Source organism: Osmerus mordax, chromosome 28, assembly GCF_038355195.1.
Source record: "Osmerus mordax isolate fOsmMor3 chromosome 28, fOsmMor3.pri, whole genome shotgun sequence".
In the NCBI taxonomy this organism is placed as follows: domain Eukaryota; kingdom Metazoa; phylum Chordata; class Actinopteri; order Osmeriformes; family Osmeridae; genus Osmerus; species Osmerus mordax.
The window spans coordinates 5,351,479-5,372,214 of record NC_090077.1 but is presented as its reverse complement, the minus strand read 5'-3'; the positions used below and the strand labels follow the sequence as shown (position 1 = coordinate 5,372,214).

Sequence of the window (20,736 nt, the reverse complement as noted above, 5' to 3'; positions counted from 1 at the left end):
GAAGTGTGGAGGAAGTGTGTGGTCACGACCGTGTCCTGTCCCTCTCCCAGAGAGTACGCCGAGGTGTTTGAGGTCCAGCTCACCGGCGCCACCGGCGGAGCCGTCTTGGGCGCGTACCTGGTCGCCAGGGTAACCATCGCCAAGAGCGACTCCCCCAACGGCGTGGTGCGCTTCCTGAACGCGAGCGTGGTCACGCTGGAGAACCCCAACTCCACCCTGCGCCTCAGCCTCGCCCTCGAGAGGGCGGGGGGGCTGGTTGGAAACGCCTCGGTGAGCCTGCTCGCTCTGCACACACACACACACACACACAGAGAGAGACACACGTCTGACCACTCTCACAACCGACCCCTCTCTACTCTCACCGTTTCTTCCTCCCCTCTCCCACAGGTCCAGTGGTACATTCTGGGGCCCAACTCCCGGGAGATCCTAGCGGCCGGCAACACAGACATCGCCGGACCCGTCAATGGATCGTTCCACTTCCGAGACGGGCAGGGGGGTGTCCACACCATCGACCTGAGCATCCTGCCCCACGGCGAGGTGGAGGTGGAGGAGAGGTTTGTGGTGGAGCTCCGACTCCTATCAGGAGACATGGACCTTGACCCCCGCGCTGGTTCTGTCACGCTTAAAGTACGCCACAACAGATTTCGCATTCTTTTTGGTTTACAGAAAATATAACCACTCTAGGGAACAATTGGAGTGATCTCTGATTGGCTATGTGATGTGCTTGTGTGTGTGTGTGTGTGCCCCAGATTGAGAAGTTCGGGGACCCCAACGGGATAGTCCAGTTTGCCGAGGCCGATCTGAGGGAGAGGGTCTACGACGAGCCCACAGACTCACCCCTCAACATCTCCCTGCTGGTCACACGCAGGGAGGGGGTCATGGGGAACGTCACGGTAAGCAGGAACCATAGCAGCGCACGGAAGTGAAGGACAGTCGGTTAAAGACGAACAGCACATCCCATCATTTCATCATCATCAGAAATATATATGTTTTCGCAGATAATCCAATGCTAATTGGATACTATAATCTAGACTATAATATATACAATAATACTGTAACCTGGCTGGCATGCAGACACCATAAAAATGTATTTTTATTGAGTATTGTGTTTGGGTCAAATGTATGTCAGTGATCCTGTTCCCTTCCGTCCTCAAGGTCCACTGGCAGATCCTGGGTTCGGGGGAGGTGGCGGAGGACTTCCTGTCTGTGCGTGGCTCTGTGGTGCTCCTGGAGGGCCTCCGGGGGGCCCAGCTGCTCCTCTCCCTGCTGCCCGACGACGTCCCCGAGCTGGAGGAAGTCTACACCGTCCGGCTGACCGCCGTGGAAGGCGGGGCCACCCTGGACGCCAACCGCACCGGCATCCGCCTCAGGTAACCGTTCGGTGACACCCGACGCCAGTTAGAGTTCCGCTTTGAGTCGTTTGGTTCGTGTACGGTCGTGTTTACGGACGCAAAGTGAACGTGAGTTTGACCGTCCTAGGGTGCGCGCCAACGACGAGCCCCACGGGGTGTTTGCCCTGGAGGCCGGGGGCCAGGCGGTGCGAGTGGAGGTCAAGGGGTCGGAGGTCAGCCGGGCCCTGGTGCTGAACGTGACGCGGCAGGCGGGGGCGTTCGGCAACGCCAGCGTGGCCTACCGGGTCGGCGGTGGGGGGCCGGAGGCGCAGGGGCTGCTGGGAGAGAGGGCGGTGGGGAGGGTGCTGGTGAGGGAGGGAGAGACGTACACTGCCGTCTCTCTGCCAATCAGCAGTCAGGTGAGACGTCACCAGTCTGTTGGTCTTACTTGGAAGTCAGATTTGAATGTGTAACATGAACATCAGTTAATTAGCAGTCTTTGTCTCTCTCTTTCTATCTCCTGCTCTCTCTCTCTCTCTCTCTCTCTTCTCCTTGTGTTTGAGATGTTGTCGTTGCATGGTGACTGTTTTTTGTTGTTGTCCCTAACCACGGAAATACTGTTAGAATGTCGCTTTGGATCAAAGCATCGACCGAATGAATAAACATAGCGCGTGAACGCCCTTCAGGTGTTTCTGTCTGCGGGCGCGAACATCACTGTGGAGCTCACCAATGTCACCCTGGTCAGCCCTCTCCTCGCCTCCCCGCCCCGCCTTCTCCCAGAGTCACAGGTCACCGTGGTTACCGTTCCAGAGGAGGCGGCCAGCTCTGAGGTAAATCTTCTCTCGCCCACTAGGGGGCGGGTCGACACCAGCAAATACCGCAATAGCGCATCTGCGTTCTGTCTCCATTGACATTTAGTCGTATTACATGTAATGACAGTGAGGCTGGGGTCCTGTGGGTGTAACTGAGTTAGGTAAGGCAGCACTGGGAACTGTCAGCCTTTTGTCCTTCTGATAGACTCATGGAACATCCAGCGCTAAGTCAATTTGCTGACGGCTGACTGGAATGGACTTACAGACTAGGCCAAGCCTGTTAAAACCACTCGTGTCAACTGTTTAGCCAGTCCGTGTCGCTGTCGAAAAACCCACACTGCCGTATTCTCACAGTGACATGGCACGAGCCGTTACTGAGAGAAAGCACTGTGTGCGTCTGCCATGTTATCAGCATAGGACGTAGCTCCCGTTGTCATGTTTCCCTGTGTGGTCCTGTGTAGGTGGGCTTCTCTTCGCTGGCCCTGCAGGTCTCCAGTGTGGAGACGGGGGCGTGCGAGGCGCGGGTCACCAGGAGAGGGTTGTTTGGGGGGGTCAGGGTGGAGTGGAGCGCAGGGTACCCCCCCGGACAGGCTCTGTCAGGGTTTAGACCCGGAGTCATCTTGCCTGGCTCAGGTAAGGTCCTCAGACAGGAACTAGAATGGAAATGCTACTAAATTTATATCAGTTCTATACGATTATATTATTAAAGGTTTTGTAAAGGTAATATACATGAAAGACTTGTAAAATCGATCTACTATATATTTTGCATAAATGACAAGGAGGAATGAGAGGATAAATGCTACCAACCCCCTAGCAACTTGATCATAACATTGTTGATGGTGAGCTTGCAGACTACAGCTGTTTGATGTGGGTGTGAACCCTGGTCCCCAGGCTCGCTCGCCCTGGCCCACGGTGAGAGGAGTAGGACGGTGTCCCTCACAGCCGCGCCCGACGCTTCAGAGCCCGCCAGCTACGCTGTCCACCTCACCTCAGCTAGCGGCAGCTCGGCTAACGGCAGCTCGGCTAACGCCGTCAGACTCAGGTAACTCTCTCTGACCTACACTCAGCATAGCTCACCTCGCGTCTCCAGTTTTATGAAGCTGAATTGAACACGTATTCTTGGAAGGTTCAAAGAAAGCCATTTTGGCTTGAGTTCGAAAGGACTCAAACCATATCATTTATATAAATAATATGTTGAAACATCCCAGAGAAAGTAAACATGCTATCCTATGTGGACCTGTCCGGTCCCCAGGTCAGGGTACACGGTGGCTGAGGTAGAGCCTTTGGGCGTGTACCAGTTCTCCCCTCAGTCCCGCCAGCTGGTCATCGAGGAAGACATCCAGACCATCACCCTCTACGTTCAGCGCCTCTACGGTTTCCGCAGCAACCGCACCCGGCTGACCTACGAGACGACGGCGGGCAGCGCGGCGCCGGCGGAGGACTTTGTGTCCGTGCGAGACGGCGAGGTGTTCTTCGACTCGCCACGCCAGACCAACGCGTCCCTACGCCTGTCCGTGGTCGACGACGCCCTCTCCGAACCGGACGAGAGCTTCTTCGTGAACCTGACCAGCGTCCAGGCGTCGGCTTCCTACCCCCCTTCCCCGGACGCCCGGCCCCGCCTCGCCCCCCGGAACAGCGTCGCTAAGGTAACCATCCTGGCCAGTGATGTCACCGGGGGAGTTCTTAGCATCGGGCCGGCCCTGGTTCAGACGAGCGAGGACAGGGACGAGGGGGCGGAGCAGGAGAGGAGGGTGCTTCTGAGGGTGCGGAGGTCCGACAGCCTGGTGGGACCCGTCAGGGTGAGGGTGCAGGCCTACGGGGGCGGCAGCCCGGGGGCCTCGCCGCTCCCCTTCAACGGGACCCTGGCCCTGGAGGGGCAGGACTTCAGGCTGGAGTCCGGCCTGGTGTCCCTGCAGGAGGGCCAAGTGGAAGCCCTGGTGTCCCTGCTCATCCTGGACGACTCGGAGCCCGAGGGGCAGGAAGTGTTCTTCGTCTACCTCAGCGACCCCGAGGGCGGGGCCCAGATCGCGGAGGGACCCGACCCGCTGGGCTTCAGCTCCTTTGCCAAAATTGTCATCCTAGGTAACCGCTCGGTCTGGCATCCCATAATTATCATTCTAAGGACGACGCGGTACTGACGAGCGTGTGCGTGTGACGAGCCTGTCACCAACAAGGATCCATTTCTTTCTCCTGTCTTTCTCTTTCTTCTCGTCTCTCTCTCATATTTTCTCTCGCTCTTCTTGTCTCTCTCGCTCTCTCGCTCTCTCTTTCTCTCCGTCTCCGTCTCTCTTCCAGGGAGTGATTTCCATAACGGGATCGTGGGATTCAGTGTGAGCTCTCTGACAGGTCAGGTTCTGGACGAGGACTCGGTCAACAGAACTGCGCTGCTCTTCCTGGAGAGACAAGAGAACAGGTATCAGAGAAACACTGTTTACTCAAACTAGCCTAACTGCCTTCGGTCGTTTAACAAACCAGGAAACGTTCAGCAATTATCGACCCGGCAACTAGAGGAGCTGTTTGTTTATCGTCCCGGCAGGGCGTTCGAGGACTTGCAGGTGTTGTGGCGGGCCACGTTCAGCAAGGCCGGTCCGACCCTGGTCAACAACGGGCTGAACCTGACCAGGGAGCTGGTCCAGACCACAGGCTCGGCCCTGTGTAAGAGGGGCCAGGTCGTCTGTGCGTTCCACATGGAAATCAGGGACGACCAGGTCAGTGACACAACGCGGGGCCTTGTTTCTAATCTGATAATAGGATGATGATATGATGTTGTGATCTAATCGAATCAAAATTCATTCGTGTAGCCCTGTTTACAAGCAGCGTGACAGAGGGCTTCACATACGCCCATAGAACTGGCCCTCAGCCAACCTAAAGGAAATGGAATGACGATAACTCAATATAGCCCTGTGTGTCAGAAGTGATACTGAGCGTGTGTGTGTGTGTGTGGATTGCTGCTGAGACCTTGTGTGTCAGAGTTGACAGTGTGTGTCAGGATCAGGGAGTTAGACTCACATTGAAAATGAAAGCTGCACCAATGCCGTAGGTGGGCCCGGAAGACCCCTCTGTGTGATCATGCCTCCTCTCCCCTCTCCTCTCCTGTGGCGATCTCCTCTGTTCCCCCACATCCTGCCTTCGCTGGGAGGGGGGAGGGGGGGGGGTGTATCAGGGAAAGGGGAGGGCTATTTTAAGGGCAGCTCTCCACAGGCTCTAACCACTCGATCGCTCTCCGTGCACCGACAACCCACCTTCTCTCATCCTCGCCACAAGCACACGCTCGAACACACCAAGATGCCCGACAGCCAGGGACGGCACGTACCGCACTTCCCACAGGAAACGAGACGTGGAAAACCACGACGGCGACAGAAACGATCCCAGATCCGGTCTCCCCGTCTCCAACCCTCTCTGTGTTGATCCCGTGTCTGACCTAGGAGCCCGAGGAGCGGGCGTGGTTCCTGGTGGAGATCTTCCAGGTGGGCGCCGGGGCGTCCATCAACCAGAGCGCCCGCTTCGCCAACGTGACCCTGCTGGAGAGCGACGACCCCAGGGGGCTGGTGTACTTTGCGGTGGGCTCCAGGCTGGCGGTGGGCCACACGAGGACCCCCAGACTCAGCCTGCAGGTGTACAGAGAGGCCAGCGCTGCCTCCGCCATCACCGTACGCTACCGAACGCTGGTGGGTGGTGGATACACACACACACACACATAAATACCCCCACACAAACACACACACAGACATGAATACGCACACAAACTGACACACACACACACACATGCCCTCGCTCGCACGCAAGTTTGTCCCCGCCAACGCACTCGCGGGGAAAACCCGCGCACGCACCCGAAGCTACACACACTAGCACACACGCTCTCACTTCACCTCGAGCCGCTCGCTCAATCGCTCGCGTCATCGTAAACACCAGCACGGGCCACCAGCCATAACACGATTATCACCATTGACAAACTGTCCGTTACGTGGCACAGGGTAGGAAATCACGACACATAAATCGAATTGACTACAGTAAGTAGGTCAGTTGACCACTCACATTTCCCCAAGATTTACATTTTACATTTAGTCATTTAGCAGACGCTCTTATCCAGAGCGACTTACAGTAAGTACAGGGACATACCCCCGAGGCAAGTAGGGTGAAGTGCCTTGCCCAAGGACACAACGTCATTTGGCATGACCGGGAATCGAACTGGCAACATTCGGATTACTAGCCCGATTCCCTCACCGCTCAGCCATCTGACTCCACCAAGATGGTGTGTTATTCAACGCACCAAATACGATCTGAACTTGTTCCTCCTCTCCTCGACCTAATTTATTTGACCTAATTACATCTCCGCAAAAGCATTATCGGATGCCTTGATAATGCACTTTATATTTTTCTTATTTTACTTATTGTGTGTCTGTGTATATGAAAGGGAGTATTGTTTTAGAGGCCGCACAAGCAAATTTCGTTGTATGGTTTTACTGCACAATGACAAATAAAGTCTAATCTAATCAATGGGCAATCCAGTGAGCCAGATTCAACATTCAACTTCAATCTGTCCCCAATTGCCTCATTAAAAGGTTAGGCAGGAGACTGTCATTAGACTCCCACATTAGACTATTCCGTAACACTTTAAGTCAAAGGTTGCATTCAATACCATGTAACTACACAGCAAGACCCAGCGACAACACTGCATTGTGACATAGAAACTGCTATGTGGTTATGGTTTAGCATTGTAATAAGTGGTCAGACTGGGAAGTTGTTGTTCCTGAAGGTTGACACAACCTTCAGCTGCCTGTTTGTAACATCCACACCCCTCCCCTATACTGTACTTGTAATAATCAATATCGCTAATTTGATACCATTGAATGACATAGCAGATCCCATGCACATGCAATGTGTTTACTTTCGATATTGCTACGTAGTTGTGTTGCCGACCCGTTCTTGCCAAGCATCACTTAGGAAGAGTTGCCTTGGCTGTGCGATGGTCAGGTGTATCTCTGAGCGACGGAGGACTCCCTGGGGTCTTCAGCTTGTAGACTTTGACAGACACATCCCTACCGCCTCACACCTCGGCCGACAGGAAACAGATCAGCCCATTGCCGTGACACATGCCCCGCCCCCCCCGCTGTTGTCGATCCGCCAAACACCTTTTCATCAATACTGATATCAACTTCAAAGCCTCCTGCCTCCTTCTACTTGGCTCTACCTCTCTAAATGTCCCCCCCCCCTTCCTTCCTTCCTTCCTTCCGCCCCCCCATCCTCTCATCCCCGCCCCTCCCAGGCGGTCAGCGCTGAGCCGCGTGTTTGATCTGCTCGCCCCTAGCGCTCGGTCTCTGGGCTAATATTGACGAGCGTTTCGCTGGCTTTGATATGGGGAGATGAAAGGGCCCACGTCCGGCGCACTTACCCTCTCCCGTCGCCCGTGGGTTCCTCGGCTTTCATCTTCCAAGGATGGGGCCCACGGGGAACGCTGGCCGGATAAAAAGGGTTTTAAGATATCCGAGGCAGCCGAGTCCGTCCGCGGCGTTGGCTGTGTGTTTTTGTTTCCTTTTACCTCTCATGTTCGCCCTCTCTACATCCTATAGCGGGCACATAGTCTCTGTCCCCCTCGACGTTCCGTCTCTCTCTCCCCCCCCGCGCTGACCCGAGGTCCTCTTGTCTTGTCGTCCTCCAGGAGCTCCCCAGGGCCGAGGCGGTGGGCGCGTCCCTGATCTGGCCCGCCGTGGCTGGGATGGACTTCCTCCGAGCCCGAGGTGAGCTCACGTTCCAGCCGGGCCAGAGGAGCGCGGGCCTGGACGTGGCCCTCACCCCCGAGCAGGCCTCCTCCAACCCCACGCCCAAGCGCTTCCAGGTGGAGCTGTACGAGGCCAGCGGTGGGGCCAGGGTGCACCCTGCCTACGGGCTGGCCAACGTGACCCTGGTGGCGGACGCGGAGACCCAGGCGGTGTGGGCCCTGCTGGACCAGCTCCAGCAGCCTCTGGACGCAGCCATACTGGACCGGGCCCTGGAAGGACTGCTAAACAAGGTCACCACCCCGGTCACCCCGGAGCAGATGACCGGCGTGCTGGAAGGCCTGGGGAAGGTGAGAGGCATGAGTGGAGGGAGGGAGGGGGGGGGGGGGGGGGGACAGCCAGTCAAAATAAACATTTGTGACGTCTTCACAGTGTAGATGTTGCTTACAATCCCTCACCGGCTCTTCGGCGAGCTTCGACCGTCGAACCGTCAGTGACCGTTTAGCGTGGTCCGGTTCGCCAAGTCCGTGTTCGTTCTTGCCGAAAGGTCGGTCTCTCGCTTGTCCGAAAAGGTCCATGTTGTCACAGCTTGTCTGAACTCTTCCATATCACTGCTGTGCTCAGAGAGCACGACTATGGGGGAAGTGACAACCATTACTCAGGTAGAGCCGGCACTGTGATAGAGAGTGGGAGGAGTAAGGGGGCGGAGGGTGAAGACGAATGAGCCGTCACCACATCAAACACAGTGTTATTCTAGGCTGGAGGGATGGATTCATAGAAACATGACTCAGCAGAGCTTAAACAACAAGATGAAATCTCTAAGGAGGTCACCAGAACAAGAACACTGTGTGTAGTTGCATTGAGATTGTCACCACTAAGTTCTTCTTGCTCCTCAAAACCCAGATCGTTTTATAGATTGGCTATATTTGTTGTTGTCGCATGCTGTAAACAAGCACACAAACACACACTGGCGTCCTTGCGACAGGTGCTTGCCGAGGGCGAGAGGACCTCCCTGGCGGACAGCAGCCGGAGTTTGACCTACGACCTCTTGTGTGCCATGGCCAACCCCGCGCGCGTCGACACCAGGGGGATCAGTCACCTGGCGCAGGTGGCGGAACGCTTCGCTTTCTCCCTCGTTACCCACAGCGAGTGTGGGGCACAGGGTCAGAGGTCAGTCCCGCCCGCATAGGAAGGAATGCCGTTGACCTCATCCGAGACCATATACGTTGTAGCAACCCAGGGGACTTGAAGGCCCGATACACAATAAAACAGGACTCCGACACTGGGGGTTAACATAAATGGGTCTTTACTAAAGGGTTTCAGGGTAAGGGTAATGGGACAAACTTTAAATCAGGTGTCTTCCCGTCCGGGGTCTGCGGTCCTTCAAGGAGTGTGAGTCTGGGGGGTCCAAGCAGAGGGAAAGGTTAGTTGTTTGGGCAACGTTCCTCCAGCGTTGTCTCTCTGGTTCTCTCCCTCTCCTGCGGCCTTGGGCTGGCTCCCTTTAAGCCCTCGCCTGATTGTCTGATGGGCTCCAGGTGTGACCATTGCCACGTGCCCAGTGGCTGCAGCACCTCGACCGGGTGATAGATTCCCTCTATCACCTCCCCCAATTGAAGTCGATGGACCCGCCTTCGGGGCCGGACTGGTAGGTCTGACTCCCCTGGTTTGCTACAACGTCAGATAGGATGTAGTGTGTTGGGTGTTGTAGCGGCAAGCTACTTCCTGGACAACGTTCATGCTGATTTGAGCTGGTCTGTTGTCTTCATGCGAGTGTTGTGTTTCTGAAACGATATGTCCTGCTGTCATTCTTGTCCGGATCTCTTGTAAAAGAGATTTTGAATCTCAGTGGGTCAAACCTGGTTAAAGAAAGGTTAATAAATGAAATGACATGACATTAGTATTAGGATGAAACCTTGGATGAAGCACTTTAACCAGATTTGTAATGCTTTTGGGTGTCGTGTGTCTGGTTTTTCAGGGGGAAAACCATCCTAGATACCTGTCCCTACATGGGTATCACTGCCCACTACTGGTACCCCACACAAATCAATGGGCACACCTTCACCGGCAGGAACGCAGACACGTTCAGGCTCCCAGAGGCCCTGCTGGAGGTTCCAGCCCCCACTGCAGGCCCCTTAACCCCCTCCGCCTGCCACCAACTGCAGCTGACGGAATTCACCAGCGAACACTGGTTCCTCACCAACGACAAGACCACCGCCCTCAACGGGAAGGTGAGGAGGCTCACCGGTTTGTAGACGTCGGGTTGAATCCACAGGCTTTCGAAGTAGGCCAAGTGCGAGGATGGACGAGGCCGAGCACGGGGGTGGACTTCTCAGTTGTGGTCGTCGAAACCAACAGGGGGCGGTGTTGTCAAACTTTAACGGTTCAGACTGTAGTACCTTATTCTGACTCGACTGTTTCTGTGTGTGCTCGTGTTTCTGCGTGCGCCTTCCTGTGTGTGTGTGTCGCGCTCTCTACAGGTGTTCTCCGCCAGCATCCAGGGTCGAGGGTCGCGACCCCTAGCTGACGGGAGCGAGGTGGTGTACCGTATCCATACTCCCGGCCCCCGGGTCAAACCAGGCCAGTCCCTGTGTCTCCTCTGGAACCAGGCAGCCCAGAGGTACTCTGCCCTCCTCCTTCTAAAGTCAGGACAATCCCATTCCACAAAGATATCAAAGCAGCTATTTCTTGTTAGCTGACTGACTGCCCTTTGTTCACGGTTGTTGACCGAGTTGAAGTACTGTACGACATACTATTGTCAGCTTCAAGCCCGACCCTTTATCTTTATGTATGTACACTGTACAGGGATAGTCAGTTAAAGTACGACACTTTCGGAGAAGAAAGATTCTCCTGAGCCCTGACCTCGGTCGGTTGAGGAAGTGTTGAGCTCTCATATACAACGGTCAGAGGTCGTGCCCTGACCAGGTCGCCCGTAGCTCTTGGCTGGACAGACCGCAACCGAGTCCTGATGGTCTGGTTTGGCAGGTTCCCCAGATTAGAGAACTCACGCCAGAAATGTCCGTCAGCCTCAAGCGACAGAGAGAGAGAGAAAGAGAGAGGTGGTTTACATAAAATCTGACGGCAAGGGGGTGGACTAAAAATCGATACGGAGCACTGTGGATCCCTGACATTTGGCGACCGACCCTGTTCCTCCAGCTGGCTGTCGGACGGACAGTTCTGCAGGGTGGCGGAGGAGGGCGGGGCCTACGTGGAGTGCGCCTGTTCCCACCTGTCCGTCTACACCGCCCGAGCAGAGATGGCTTCCCTCGCCTCCTACAACGAGGCCTTCTACGCCTCAGGCTTCATCTGTGTCTCGGGTACACACGCGCACACACACACACACGCTCACGCTCAAACAGAGTATGGTTTCTGTGGGATCTAATTGATGTGTCTGTCCTCCCCCCCCCAAGGGTTTGTCCTGGCAATCGTGTCGCACCTCCTGTGCTCCCGCTTCCCCATGTTTGCTGCCAAACTGCTCACCCACATGATGGTGGGGTGCCTGGGGACACAGGTAAGACACCCTGGGTCAGACCCAAATACAACCTCCACCACCCCCACCCTCTTCCAGGACTAGCGTGCTTCTATCCTGGGCACCGTTTGTGCTGTAAAACACCCGCATGAGGATTCAGATGGATCGAGGACATTTAAATCCGTTGCAGGAGCATCCATCTCCATATCTATTTGCCTTGCTACGGATCAATAGGAAATGTGATTTGCGCTTTCGCAGGCACACACACACACACACACACAGACACACACAAGTACGCACACTGTATTGCAGAATGTTCCTATGGGGTTTATATGCAATCCCAGCACCAGTTGTTGCCGCTGTAGCAACAGCTAACAGGAGGGTCCTCGCTAAACTAGCAAAACACACGCAGAAACACACACACACACACCTCATTCGTACCTGCCACTTGCCGACACGGTGTCATCTGAAATAACGAGGAGCCCTGGACTCGCACCGGCGATCGTCCGTCACGACGGCGCGGTGAGCCTCGGCGGGCCCTGACAACAGAGCCATGCCCCCGGCCTGTAAACACACAGACTGGGGCTGGAGGTTGCTAGCATCGAGGAGCTCTCAGCCTCTCTCCTCCAACACCTGGGAATGGGGAGTGGGAATTTTCCACTGGTCCCCGTTCTGTGGTAGACAAACACGAGCCCCTACTAAAGCAGTTTGACTGCGGGGCCAACCCCCCCCCGGCGCACTGCGTTTACAACCCCGGACCCCCCTCTGCTTAAAACGTTCTGGGTGGAAAATTCCGTCCTGTCTTGTGTGTCAGATACTGTTCTGGATGTCCGAGGCCGATTGTGTGTGCGTGTGTTTGGCCTTGTGGTGAAGGGGTCGGCTGGTTGTGTTTTTGGAGTTGTGTCTGAAGGTTCGGAAGGTTGTGGTCTGACGTCACGCTCTGTTGAGGGTGTTGATGCCAATACACTCGCCTACACGTTCAGGTGAAAAGAACGTTCAATCTCCTCAACCACGAGGTTGTTGATCCTTAGTTCCCTTAAACATCCCTGAGCCTTTTACATCTTTCAGTTTTAGTTTAATTTTTTTTTTTTTACGAGAATTGATCATTCTGAAAACAATTAGATAGCTTGTTGGACACTAACACGTGACTAGTATGGTCGCCAGAGTTTGCCCAAGGAACGCCAGTATGACTAGCAGAGGTTGGGTTCATCAAGGTCATGTTGGTGTACACAGGCCATGCACAGCCTCTCTGGTTATATTTATCCAGCTTTGTGCAAATAATGTGATTGAGACCTCTGAATCAGGTCATGCTTTATCAATTCCCTGAACCACCCCGCTCTGTATGCATACACAAATCCACAAAGCCAGATGGTTGAGAAGGACAAAAGTCCGAGTTCATCCTCTATGGAGAGGCTGTGGAACTGGGTTAAACCTCCTCTTAGTCAATGTGGGAGTAGGCCTAGTAGCTTAGTCTGGGTCTCTGATGTTAGGGACGTGATCTGGAGAAGATTCTCCATCCGTGGCTCTCAGCTCCCAGTAATGATTCTCTGTGAGGCGAAAATTCGAAGGGCCTTCTAGGGATAATCGATCTCCCTGTAGCCCCTTTTGTTCCGAGTCAGTTCCTTCGCTAGCGAGAAGGCTGCCGTCGGTTGTGGTTCTCATTCAGACGAATGAGGAGGAGGTGGCGGAACAGCATAGCCCCGCGGAGGACCCTCTTGACATTTCGGGGTCTGAATTAGTCCACGTGTCTTTCCCTTCGCGACCTACCCCCTCGCCTCTCTCCAGCTCTCCCTTTTTCTCTCTCTCTCGCACGCTCTCTCCCTCATTCCTTCGCCCCCAGTTTTCTTTTTTTTGTCGGTATTATTATCGAATGTAACACCCTCAGAAATTCATTGAATGTTTTGGCGTGGTGAGGAGAGAGGCCGGCCCGCTTTCACGAAATGAGCGCGAGGGTGGATGACGTAGTCATCATGCTTCCCTCATCCCTCTCTCCCTTCCTCTCCACCTATCGGCCCCATCCGTGCCCATCTGACGCTTTCACATCTCTGGGGGGCACAGACGCACGGTGTAGAGATGAGCGAGAGCCGCATTAACGGGCTGCCCCGCGGTCGCCGGCAGGAAAGGCTAACTTAGCGCGGCGAAGAAAGAATGCGTCCGCCTCCGGTGAGCCAATCGGTGCCGTGCGATTAGAGGCCGGGAACGGTCATTCAGGAAGAGTCAACATGCCTGCCCTGTCACATGTTGCCGTGCGTCTCGTGAGCGCTCGCCCTTCACCTCCCGCGTTCCTGGACAGTGGTGTCCCCCCCCAGGTGTTGTGGGGGGGGGGGGGGGGTCGATGGGGGGGGGGGGGGGGGGGGGGGGTCAGTCAGGGGTCACCGTGGGGGTGTGGAGACTGTACTTGACAGCGGGGGGTCAGCATTGGCACTGGCACTACCGATATCAGACCCTCCCCTCCCTCACCCCCCAACCCCCCCCCCCCCCCCACAGTGAGGGACAGAGTGAGCTGACCCCTCCGCGACCTCCAGGCACACCTGCCCCCCCCCCCTCCCCCCGGGCGGTGAAGCGGCCAGGGTGATAGGCCCCCTCGCCGTCTGGGAGACAACCGAAGATTGCGTGGAGTGGAAATGTACTCTGCAGCTTTGTTTCAGGCTCATCTGGCCGCTTGTGGGTGTGTGTGTGTGTCAACCATGTTAGGGCTCTTCATACAAGCGGCAATAACGTACATTTATCCTAGGCAATCACAGAATGGAAGCCATAAACATCCATCAGGACCCTGTGTAGGTGGGTGTGAGTCTTGGCGTGTGTGCGTGCTCTCCTGTGAGGAGAGGGCACGCACGCTGTACATCGACACGCACACACAAGACATGAACACACGTGCACAAGTACGAAGACAGCTGCACTACGACAGCCCTAGGCGACGCCCGCAGTCCCCCATACGTCCCGATCAAATGCTCGCGCCCAAACTGCACCCCCGCACCCCACTGCGATTCATCCGACGCCGACGCAACCACTTTCCCAGAAGGATCGCTTTGTCCTGCTGGCTTTTTGGAGAAACCTCCCACTCCCGCTCCTCCACCACATTCACATTCGCTCGGTTTCTCTTGTGCTTTCAGACGGATGTTTACGCGTTCTGTTTGTGGCCCTGAAGCAAAATCGCCAGACTTCAGGGTGGAGAAAGCGACATTTGGCCAACTTGGCCCGCGTCTGTGTGTTTTCGTCCGCTTCTGAACTTCGGAACCGTCGATTTGGGGTTAGGGTTAGCCCTGTCCTCTATCTCTCGATCTCACTCTTTCCTCTCTCTTCTCCCTCGGTGTCTCTCTCTTACGTAACCCCGCGGCGAATTGGTCACTCGCGGAATCTTGTTGATCACAAGTGTCGTCAGATGGTTCGCCTTGCTCCTTGTGCCTTAGTGTTGCAGAAGGTGAGTAGGGCAGCGTGTTGAGTTTAAAGCTTGTCTCTTCCATAATTACAATTCGTATCAGTACAGGCCATAATGGGATTCGCGTCAGCCTTGACGAGTGGAGACCCATGTTACGTGACGAGAAAACTGCCCCTGTCCACTTCAACAACAGAGTGAAACGTGCTTTTTATTAACCAGATAATATCCCTATCTTGCTTACGGAGATTAAATTAAACATCACGCTTTGCCAAAACGACATGCATGTTCTTAGACACGCTCAGATGTTTTTGCCGTACGTGCATGTGTGGATTTATCGAGGTTATAGAGGTGTGTATAAGGAGACTTGTGGGTAAATTCAGGTCACTTGGAGTGTGTCTGGAGTCGGGTAGACATCTAACATCAGGACCTGACTCAGCACATGACGCCCCAGGGGTTACTTGAACACAGCACATGATTTGTGTGTGTGTACATGTGCTACTTGCTACGTGACCGCGTGCTGTACTGCGGTTGTGAAAATAGGACACAAGATTTCCCCTCCTGCTCTATAACCGATAATGTACCTTTTTTCATTTCTTACCCATAGTCCTGTTCTCACACTCCATTGTTTATATACAGTACTGGAAGTTGGGAGGTGTTTATGCGAGCGTACTTCTGGTAATAGAGGATATCCTGTCGTTCTGGGAGACCTTCCAGCCAGTCAAATGCTCTCCCAGCTCCCAGGAGCCCACAGGAAATGTAACCTTGGAAACATTCTCTTTGCGCTGGGAGGGAGACAGGAAGTGCGTGCGTGCGTGCGAGGGAGGGAGGAGGTGGGATCGGATGGAATCGTTTGGAGGGTTCGGGTACGGCCCCTAACCCAGCACGTCGGGTGTTTGACGTCTGGATGCTATCGCTCGACGACAGGCCTCACTGGTAGAGCAGTCAGGGGAAGGTTTGTGTGAGTCAGACGTCCGTGGTTAACCACATGAGCGCATGGCTTATGTCTTAGGAGTACTGAGCTCTGAGATTGTCCTACTGTATAGAGAGAGAGAGATAGAGAGGGAGAGAGAGAGAGAGACGTTCTGACTAGCTTGCACAGGGTCTCCCCCTTATCACTTCATTACAGTCAACGGTTGGAGAATGAAAGGTCTCCTTGTGATAAAGATGTCGCCATGACCTGAAACTGCATCATAACTGAAACTCAATTTGCCCACATTAGTTACGCTGTTTTTCCTTGCCCCAAACTGGTTCTGGCAGGTTTTCGAATGTCGAAGGTGATAAGGAGAAGGAGTCTCTAAAGATACTTAATATGGTCTGAATCCCTGTATGTCAGGCAGCCACTAAAGGCTGGCTAATAATGTAATCCTATAGTCTGGCTCTGACCTGGGCCCTGCAGGATATTGTAGGGGGGGGGGGGGGGGGGCATCAGTGGTGGGAGGGGGGTAACCTTACACCCCACTGACAGCTCACCCTGTCTCATCCTCCTATCTTTGTCTTCCACTCAATGTGGCACTGGGTGTATCTGATGGTGTGTTGCTACATTATTTAGCCTTTCACTCTTTTTCTTCCTCTATCTCACACTCTCTCTCTCTCTGTCTCTCTCTCTGTCTCTCTCATCTCTCTCTGTCTCTCTCTCTGTCTCTCTCTCATCTCTCTCTCTGTCTCTCTCTCTGTCTCTCTCTCTCTCCCTCTCTCCCTCTCTCTCTCCTCCCCTTTCCACATAGCTCGTTTCCCTCTCTTTGTCTTCCTCTCTCCTCCCTCTCTCTCTCTCTCTCCCTCTCTCTCTCTCTCTCTCTCTCTCTCTCTCTCTCTCTCTCTCTCTCTCTCTCTCTCTCTCTCTCTCTCTCTCTCTCTGCCTCCCTCCCTCTCTCTTTCCCATCAGAGCGATGTCTCCATTTCTATTCTAAGCTCCTTCCATCCATCCTGCTGTCTGCGTGCGGAGCCGGGCTGAGCGGGTCTCTCAGGTCTGTCAGGCCCCCTCTGACGTACGGCCTCACCTCTCCTCCCCTGCTCCCACGGGAACCCATGTCGGAGAGAGGAAGTGACACGCCCGGTCCCGTGAGTCATTCGTTTTCAGGCCGGGCCAGGAGCCCCGCGGTCCTCCACACGTGCACCGTTTAGCAGACAGAGCAACCTCGACTCCAACATGCCCCTGAGCTACGGCTGGGCTGTGGTTTGACAGAGCCAGGGCAAGGTGCCACGAAATATTCACCACGAAACGGAAGAAGTCGGAGAGGTAGTTTACCGCCCATAGTGGTCATGTATCATCAAAGGAGATGTATCTGGGATGTCAACACCACATCAGACAATTAGCATGAGTTAGCACGAGCCTTGCTCTCTCCCTCGCTTTCTCTCTGGTATTCACTTCCTAGACGAGCTGGTGAATCTATACAGTTGTGTGTAACATCACAGAGGGGATTGTTGAGTAGGTCAGTTCGACAGGCTACAGGGTGTGGGGGTCCTCACTCATGTCATTTCAACACTTCTGTATGTGTAACTGTCATTCTCATGGAACACAATACGATTGGTCGAAAGCTTAAAACATCTTTTATTGCCATTTAGTGCTTTGATCCACTATCAGCTTTAAAAAAAAAATGCTAAATCAGTGTGGGAATGTGTGTTGTGGGTGTTAAGGGTCCCACTTTTAGATTTGACTTTGCATTATTGGGAGAGTTTCCCATGTAATTCAGACTCTGCCCTTCTGAACTAGTTGACAAGGACACGAACACACACACACAAACACACGCAAACACACACACACAAACAGGTGGGTTGTCGCATTGACAGTGACCCCAAACACAGGCCGATGTGGGCCTTGAACTTTCCCCCATTATCCAGAATTAGCTTAGCAAACACAAGCAGGAGGGAGGGTCGGTCTTTCTCTCACACTGTGAAGGTTCGGAGATGGTCGACTGTTCGGTCCTTGGCTCTGTTGAACGACAGACCGGGCTGATTCAGCTTTTCCAAACACAGAGCAATGTTTAACTAAGTTACTGACCACAATACCTAACTATGTAGCCAACCCACGTAGCTAACTAACTAGCGCACTAACTAATTACCGAGCTAGAAACAAACTATTCCACACAGCACAGACAAACTTGCCGTGTTACACAAACAAACCGCGATATCTACTCTAATGCATGTGGAATAGCGTGTTACCTAATTAAACTGTGAACATACATTGGTCATAGATTGTGCTATGTGGACAGGGTGTATGTTCTGATACTGTTGCCACGGAATCCATGACACATCATGCTGCTCTCTCCAAATGCTGCTGTCTTGCATCAGGTTGGTGAAACCGTTGTTATCTAGTCAGGGGTTCAACTGCAAAACTGAATATATAGGATACCGATAGACATCCAGCTGTTCATTACTTGTAAACTGTTTGATTGACAGTTCTGTTCCGAATCGTTTATGGTTGTGAGTCATACAGTACACATCATATATTATTTGGCACTTCATAGAAAACATTTTGAAAGATTGTTTTCCGGAACTATAAAAAAAGGACAAGTAAAAATGAATATGTAACCTATGTGTCACTCAACTAGGAAAGGCCTGGAGCTAAATATTGACGTGATTTTATTGTATTACAAACATAATCACTCGTGGTTGCAAAAAATGCCCTACCCATCAGATTTCTTCTCAAGTCAACTGATCAAGTTTGAATCAACACTGCAGGGCAGTGCCCTAACCTCGACCAGCACACAGGTCATTGCTTCCATGTCACGGGAGAGCCTTATCAGTTCAGGATGTCACCCGGGTACCTGGTGAACTCACCGAGGACTCTGGGACCATTTCCAGGGTCCTCGCTGCCCTCGCTGCCCTCGCTGCCCTGCTCTATTTTTGGAGTTCAGTTTGCGTTAACCAGTTTCAATCTTACCGGGCTGAACTTTGGAGGGTGAGAACGGTGCATCACATGGTCTGGTGACTCAGCAGATTTCTTTGGAAAAGTGAATTTGTTGATTGTTTATCCACAGATAAAATCGGATTCATGGCTGTTTATTCTGCGCCAGTGAAGCAAGCCAGGCTGCTTTCCATTGGAATGACTTACAATACACATAGAACTGAATTCTCATTTTTGGTATTGTACTTACTTAAATGTGCTTATCTTACTTACAGTTTGCAGTTTTGCAAAGGTTTTGCAGTTTTGAGAGAGAGAGAGAGAGAGAGAGAGAGAGAGAGAGAGAGAGAGAGAGAGAGAGAGAGAGAGAGAGAGAGAGAGAGAGAGAGAGAGAGAGAGAGAGAGAGAGAGAGACAGAGAGACAGAGAGACAGAGAGACAGAGAGACAGAGAGACAGAGAGACAGAGAGACAGAGAGACAGAGAGACGTGGTATGTGACTCAAAGGCTGAAAGCAGATGATATTTCCCTGAAGCTGCGCCGAGTGGACTGAGAGGAAGGAAACCACGTCTGTATTTAGACAGAAGCTTGTCTATATTCAGACCTTTTGTTCGCACGAAAGACAAATCGTTTGGGCCCAACTGTAGGCTTCTTGATTTCACACGGCAATGTGAATGGCAATACTAAAATTAGCCTTATCTGTAAAAAACAATGATTGTTACCATGATAACTAAAGGAAATATGGAGCCCTGTGTTTTTTTTTTTACACAAGCAATAAACAATAGATGTACTTTCTCTTTTGCTCTCTCTAACACACACGCACACACACACACACACACACTGACCTTCCAATGATTCACTCTCTTGCTGTTGTCCTTTTTGATCAATAGGGGTCCCTCTACCTCTATGGTTTTAAACAGTCAACAATGAGAGCTGCACAAATGAATGAGCTGACAATCTCTAATTCCCCAGGGCCCCAGTGTTCTTTAATTGCCACATATCTTTTTAGAACACACTTATAAATTACAGGTCATTGTTTTCGAAACAGTTTCCGGGAATTCGGTCGACCGTGTTTCCTCGGAATGATTTGCCAATGTTCTTCGCTGGAGGCATGAAGCTAAATACAACACTCCACTGTACAGCGTCAATCTGTCAGATAGTGATGTTTACACATGAATCCGGTCTCATATACCATATAGCGCATATACCACAGTGACTGGACACCTGAGGAGAGGTCGTTCCAGCAGGACTGAGTGTTCAGTACTTAACCCGATCTGGCTCTTGGCTCACTGATCGATCGGCGGTATTGGGGGCGGTATTGGGGGCTGATGCACAGCAGCTGGGCTGTGTTGTTTTTAGGGCGACGTCCCGGCAACACGTGTGTGCGTGCGTGTGTGTGTTGGTCCTCCCAATGGGCCCTTTGTCTGGTTCAGTGAGCTGCTCACAGCAGATGTAGCAGGGGGAACTTTGAAGAAGCGGCCACTTGGATTGCAGTAGTTCTCTGACAGACGGCCTGCGCAGAGTTCCCGTCGGAGGCAGCGAGACGAGGCGAGGAGAGGATGACGAGCCCTGCTTCTCAGTTTGTCTCACGTGGGTGGTGCGAGGTTTGGAATGCTGGGCCGAGCTCGCTCCTCGCAATGTTTTTTCCGCGCGCACGTCTGTGTGTGCGTACGATAATATATCTTGATGCATATTCTGTATATGTGTGTGTGAGTGAGCGCTTGTTTTGTACCTGCTATATACAGGACATACATAAAGTGCACTGCCCTCGCTAAACTGGACTTTATCGGTGCTTTGTCAGTGCTGATGTCAGAAGCCACCTTGTCACCCCCCCCCCCCCCCCCCCCCCCTTTAAGGGTCCTGGAGAAGAGCGGGAGAGGAGTGTCATGTAGGAACGTCGAGAGACTTACATCAACAGCCCGCATTGCTCTCTCCAACCAACCTGCGTTTGACGAGGGGGTCAAGTCACTATCCCAGTCCCTCATTGGCCGCCCGCACCACTGCCATGGGTGTCGAGCCAAGGATGGGAGGGGTTGCTTCGGTTGTTTGGGTGTGCAACAGGGCAAGGATGGGTGGATGGGGGTGCTTGTTTGATAACAGCAAAGACATTTGGGGATGGTAGTGTAAACCAAAAACAACAGAGAACTTTACTTGCTGATCTCGCAGTAAGTAATCCTAGGTGGTATCGAACA

At 53.2% G+C, this 20,736-nt stretch overlaps 1 protein-coding gene across 1 annotated transcript in view; it reads left to right on the top strand.

Annotated features, from left to right (window-relative positions):
- adgrv1 (adhesion G protein-coupled receptor V1) overlaps nucleotides 1–20,736 on the top strand; it is a 79,068-nt gene that overhangs the window by 33,490 nt on the left and 24,842 nt on the right. Inside the window, 18 exon segments of the mRNA XM_067230960.1 lie at nucleotides 51–270; nucleotides 388–627; nucleotides 750–893; nucleotides 1,156–1,370; nucleotides 1,480–1,750; nucleotides 2,018–2,161; nucleotides 2,605–2,776; nucleotides 3,035–3,185; nucleotides 3,396–4,225; nucleotides 4,439–4,556; nucleotides 4,680–4,851; nucleotides 5,569–5,811; nucleotides 7,803–8,210; nucleotides 8,846–9,030; nucleotides 9,836–10,088; nucleotides 10,338–10,477; nucleotides 11,014–11,174; nucleotides 11,268–11,368. Coding sequence (XP_067087061.1) covers nucleotides 51–270; nucleotides 388–627; nucleotides 750–893; nucleotides 1,156–1,370; nucleotides 1,480–1,750; nucleotides 2,018–2,161; nucleotides 2,605–2,776; nucleotides 3,035–3,185; nucleotides 3,396–4,225; nucleotides 4,439–4,556; nucleotides 4,680–4,851; nucleotides 5,569–5,811; nucleotides 7,803–8,210; nucleotides 8,846–9,030; nucleotides 9,836–10,088; nucleotides 10,338–10,477; nucleotides 11,014–11,174; nucleotides 11,268–11,368 — 4,168 coding nt within the window.